Genomic DNA, 5,984 nt, shown 5'->3' with positions numbered 1-5,984 from the left:
AATCTATTTTTTTGGCACAGTACTTCCATTTTAACAAAGATTTTGACCATTTTTCAATCAAAACTAGGCAAAGTGGTAAACATCAAAGTTGTAGCCCTGCCTCTTATCTTTCTAATGGTTCAACAATAATGTCATTTGAACTTCTGTAGTGGGATATATTCTTGAAAAACTGAAACATATGCAAATAGAGCAATAGCCCATTATGCACCCTTCTTCACCAATTAAAATTATTTTTGAATCCTACTCCTATAATGACATAAAATAATTATAAGTAATGTAAAAATAGCATCATTAGCTCAAATTAAACCTTTAAACATAAGTTGCACCTTGAGTTACGCATCTATGAAGGTCGAGGTTTCACATTCTCCCCCACTCAAAGAAATTTGGTCCCCGAATTTAAATTGAACTATAAGGTAACGTACCTCTACATATTAAAGAGGTGTGGATATTTTGTTCGTATCTCCTCCTCCGCTTCCCACGTTACCTCTTCATTGGTGTGGTTTTGCCATAACACTTTAACTAAGGCTACATCCTTTGAACGAAGCTTTTTGACTTGCCGATCAAGGATAGCTATCGGTTGCTCCTCATAGGTCAAATCATCTTTCAACTGGATGGTTTCATACTGTATTACATGAGATGGATCCGGGTTATACTTCCTAAGCATTGACACATGAAACACGGGGTGAATATTCAAAAGGTCTGGCGGTAATGCCAAGCGATATGCCATTGCTCCAACCCTTTCTAAAATCTCAAAGGGTTCTATATACCGAGGGCTCAATTTTCCCTTCTTACCAAACCTCATTACCCTTTTTGTTCATGAAACCTTCAAAAATACATGATCTCCCACTTGAAACTCCAATTTCCTCCATCTGTTATCAACATATGACTTGTGCCCATTTTGTGTTGACAACATCCATTGACGAATCATGCGTATTTTCTCGGTGGCGTCTTGCACCAACTTAGGCCCTAAGGGTTTCCTTTCTCCCACCTCTAGCCATCCAATAAGTGACCTGTACCTCCGTCCATATAATGCTTCAAATGGTGCCATTTGGATACTATCTTGGAAACTGTTGTTGTAGGAAAACTCCACTAAGGGTAGATATCGATCCCACCTGACCCCAAGGTCTATTACACAAGCCCTCAACATATCTTCCAATATCTGTATCGTCTGTTCAAACTGTCCATCAGTCTAAGGGTTGAAAGTCATGTTAAAATCCAACTTAGTGCCCAACGCTTCCTACAACTTTCCCCAGAACCTACTGGTGAATTGTGCCCCCCTATCAGATACTATAGAAATAGGAATGCCATGCGGCCATATTATCTCATCTACATCAAGCTGGGCGTACTAGGCGGTCCCGTATATAGTTTTAACTTGAAAAAAATGAGCTGATTTCATTAACCGGTCTACTATGACCCAGATCGAGTTGTAGCCCCCATTAGTTCAAGGAAAACCTGTTACAAAATCCATAGCAATATGCTCCCACTTCCATTCAAGCACTGTTAATGGTTGTAGTAGTTTTGAGGGCCTTTGATGTTCTGCCTTCACTTGTTGACAAAGCAAGCACTTGGAGACAAACTCAGCTACATCATTCTTGAGTCCTTCCCACCAATATACCTCTTTCAAATCTTGATACATCTTTATAGCCCCTGGATGTACCACATAGGTTGCCATATGCACCTCCTCCAATATTTTTCTCCTCAATCCATCACTATCTGGCACATAAAGTCTAGTTCCATACCTCAACACTCCATCTGTGCCTTTAGTAAACATTTTTCCTTTCCTTCCTTGAGGATCCTCTAAGGCCTTAGCTATGAATTCATCTTTACTTTGTGCTTCTTTAATCTGGTCGATTAAGATAGGCCTCACTCTAAAATGTGCTAGCAATGCATTTGCCTCCGAAACTTCCAAATGCACACCCATGTCTCCCAAGCTATGCATCTCCCTAATCAAGGATCTCCTATCTGAGGAGATATGTGACAAGCTCCCCATTGATTTTTTGCTCAAGGCATCAACCACGACATTTGCCTTACCGGGATTGTAAAGAATAGTACAATCATAATCCTTTAGCAGCTCCATCCACCTAAGTTGTCGCAAGTTAAGATCCCTCTGTTGAAATATATACTTTAGGCTTTTGTGGTCCGTATATATTTCGCAAGTCTCGTCAAACCAGTAATGTCTCCAAATCTGTAAGGCAAACACGATTGCTACCATCTCCAAATCGTGTACGGGGTAATTTTGCTCATGCCTTTTAAGTTGTCTTGATGCATATGCGATCACCTTCCCATGCTGCCTTAATACACACCTTAAACCAACCCACGATGCATCACAAAATACTATATAACCCTTTGTGCCTTGTGATAGGCTTAATACTAGCTATGGTGAGACATGCCTTAAGCTTCTCAAAGCTATCCTCACAAGCATCTGACCACTCAAATTTTGTATCTTTATGAGTTAGCTTTGTCAGAAAGGCGGCTATTTTTGAGAAGTCCTTCACAAAACGATGATAATAGCCCACCAAACCTAAAAAGCTTCTAATCTCCGTAACTGATGTTGGCCTTGGCCACTTTTCCACTGCCTCAACTTTCTTTGGGTCGACTTGTACCCCATCCTTGGAAACCACATGTCCTAAGAATGCAACACTTTCAAGCCAGAACTCACAGTTGGAGAACTTGACATACAATCGGTGTTTTCTCAAAGTTTGGAGCACTATCTTAAGATGCTGCTCATGCTCTTCTTGGCTGTTCGAGTAGATCAAGATGTCATCAATAAACACCACCACGAACTTGTCCAAATAAGGCTTGAACACTCGGTTCATCAAATCCATAAAGGCCGCAAGGGCATTCGTAAGCCCAAATGACATCACCAAGAACTTGTAGTGACCATATCTTGTTCGAAATGCGATCTTTGGTATATCTTCATTTTGGATCCTCAACTGATGGTACCTAGATCGTAGATCTATCTTAGAGAAACATTGTGCTCCTTGTAGTTGATAAAATAAATCATCTATTCTTGGAAGGGGGTACTTATTCTTCACCGTCACTTTATTAAACTATTGGTAGCCAATGCACAATCTAAGCGACCCATCTTTCTTTTTTACAAATAACATTAGTGCTCCCCAAGGCGAGACTCTAGGATCGATGAAGCCTTTATCCAACAAATCTTCTAACTGATCCTTAAGCTCTTTAAGCTCCGCAGGTGCCATTCTATATGGGGATATGGATATAGTTCTAGTATCGGAATCAAATCTACGCAAAATTCAATCTCTCGCTCTGGAGGCAAACCTGGTAGTTCCTCGGGAAATATATCCATGAACTCATTCACCACCGATACTTGGCTTATATGTCCAACCCTTGCTTGAGTATCTCTCATAATAGCCAAGTAACTTGAAGAACCCTATCTTAATAACCTTTTGGTAGCCATGACCAATATCAAATTGGTTTGAGCATTACTCCTATCCCCCTAAATACTAAATGATGGTTCACTGAGAAAATCAAATCTAACCAATTTATGATAACAATCCACACTGGCATGGCAGGGTAATAGCCAATCCATTCCCAAGATCACGTCAAAGTCTAAGTAGTCTAGTACCACTAGATTCACCAAAGTGTCTTTGTCTTTGACTCGAACTATACAAGACTCATATTCCCATTCAGCCACAAATACCTCCTTTAAAGAAGTAGACACCACCAATTGTTCTTCTTTCCTAACATGATCCTTACCCAAACAAAGTGCAAAACATGGAGAAATAAAAGAATGGGTAGCACCAGGATCAAACAATACTTGAGCATCCATATTACAAACGGAAAGAGTACCTAAGACCACTGCATTAAATGTCTACGCCTCTTGGGGTGTTAAAGCATATACCCTCGCTGGGCCTTTACCAGCATAACTCTGACGTTTGGACCCAGAAGGCCTGCCTTGAGAGGAAGTAATAACACCTCTACCTTTTGATCCACTAGCCTCCCAATCAGATGAGGTGGCTACTGAAGGAGCAAACAAGGTTGGCTTGGTAGAGCCGCGAGCAGAACCTTGTGATTGATGAGCCATCGGGCAATCCCTCCTAATATGTCCAGATTGACCATACCCATAACAAACTCTCGTAGTATGTAAGCATCGTCCACTATGTCATTTCCCACAAGTATCACAAGGGTGGATAACTTGACTACCCTGTCTAGAATCTTGCTCCCTTCCTCCACTAAAAGTTTGCTGCCCTGATCCAACATTAGCACTAGTAACGTCACTCCCCTTTTGGGGCAATCGTGAGTCCCTTTGTGGACCCTGATGGCTAGAAGACGAAATATCACTGCCGAAATCTCTACGACCTTGATAACCCTCTATCTTGGCCCCTTTTGCTCTATCCCTCGCAGCCTTACTCTTACTGGTCCTTATCTTAATTCGCTGAGCGCAATCCACTATGTAGAATAGGTATTGAAATCTCGGGATGCCACAGCCCTAAATAATGGCTTCACTAGCCCATCCACAAATTTTTGTATCTTCATCTCCTCTATAGTAACTAAATAGGGTGCATATCGAGACAATTGTGTGAATTTTATGTCGAAATCTGACACCGTCATACTTGAGGTCTGCACCAAAGCCTCAAACTCCCTAGCTCTGGCACTACATACACTAAATGGTAAAATTCGATCTAAGAAGGTTGTACTGAACTCACTCCAAGTCAATGATGCTGCATCTGTTCGTTTGCCTCTACATAAGGAGCTATACCACTCTTGCGCCACGTCCTTTAATCGGAAGGCGGCTAGCTCGACTGATCAGACACTGGAACATCTCAAGGCTTTACAAATTTTCTCCATCTTATCTAAGAAAATCTGGAGTTTTCTTCGATGCATCAAACCCTGAAAATGACAGAGGCTTAAGCTTGAGAAAATCAGGAAGAAAAATCTCTAAATGACCCCTCTCGACCTCAAGATGTTGGCGTTCCGCCTACACTTGGGAACTAGGGGATTCTTGTACTGTAGGTCTTCCCTCCATTATCCTCTGTATATCGTCCATACGGGCTACCATCATCTCTATAACCTAATTAACTTTTTGCAGGCCTACCGGTAAGTCTTTGATGTTAATGCCCCTAGTTAGTTGTCTATCCAAATCACCCGAAGACTATCACCTACCCACAGTAGTTTCCACCCTCACTGGCCTAGTGGCCCTGCCACGTCTACCTCGCCTCCTAATGATGGATGCCCGTGGCCTATTTGTCATCTCATTAGGAGCATCTTGATCCCCTATCCGTCTTGAGGTGGCTTGTGTCTTAGGCGGCATTCTTACCTATACAAGAGCAAACACCTATTATTAAACACATTTTCTAATCATACTTAAGGGAAAAAGCTGGTTTCTAAGATAGGGAATCCATATGGTCCCTTGGTTGTAAAATGTGCAGCGGTTCACACTTCACAACTGAAGTTTCCACATAAAGACTCAACACTCTGCTAGACCAACAAAAGGAAATCCTAAGACCCAAACAACCTAGGGCTCTGATACGAACTCTGTCACGACCCGATTTTTGAGCCGTGACTGGCACATGGACTCAATGCACGTAGTTCACTAAGCCCAAGCAACCCTATTTATGTAATCCTGCTTATCATCCCATTAATTATTCTGAAAGTTACATCTCACAATTCTACCCTTCAAGTACTTTACTAATAAACTATAGCAATCAAAATTTCATTTATATTAATCCAAAATAATATTAACCATTCCCACTTATGATGGCTTACCAATCAAAATATACATATATGGTCTAAGGCTTGCATCTTAGTACTTTACATCACATGTACATATTTACAAACAAAATGACTATAGGCTTCCAGCGTAGTGACAAAGGTGAAGGGACGGCTATTAAATGCCAGCATACCTACCAAGAAGACGAAACTACATGGACACCTCAACGTAGGTTCCAATTGCCTCCTGGTTTGAAACATGAAGTTGAAAATAGTGAGTACAAACTTAGTGTGTCAACATAAGAAGGGAA

The 5,984-nt window shown here is 41.2% G+C and overlaps 1 protein-coding gene across 1 annotated transcript; it reads right to left on the bottom strand.

The window, feature by feature from the left end:
- Nucleotides 1-424: 424 nt before the first annotated feature.
- On the bottom strand, nucleotides 425-802 carry LOC108663880. Its single transcript, XM_018129768.1, has one exon. It carries the CDS (start codon nucleotides 800-802, stop codon nucleotides 425-427), a length of 378 nt encoding a protein of 125 aa, XP_017985257.1.
- Between the last annotated feature and the right edge of the window lie 5,182 nt (nucleotides 803-5,984).

The sequence above is a fragment of the Theobroma cacao genome, unplaced genomic scaffold (genome assembly GCF_000208745.1).
Source record: "Theobroma cacao cultivar B97-61/B2 unplaced genomic scaffold, Criollo_cocoa_genome_V2, whole genome shotgun sequence".
In the NCBI taxonomy this organism is placed as follows: Eukaryota; Viridiplantae; Streptophyta; class Magnoliopsida; order Malvales; family Malvaceae; genus Theobroma; species Theobroma cacao.
The sequence above is the reverse complement of the archived record's forward strand: the minus strand, read 5'-3'. Positions and strand labels throughout refer to the sequence as shown.

Bases quoted from the DNA above. Each gene is read 5' to 3' on its own strand.
- LOC108663880 (XM_018129768.1), bottom strand. From the start codon at position 802: ATGAGGTTTGGTAAGAAGGGAAAATTGAGCCCTCGGTATATAGAACCC.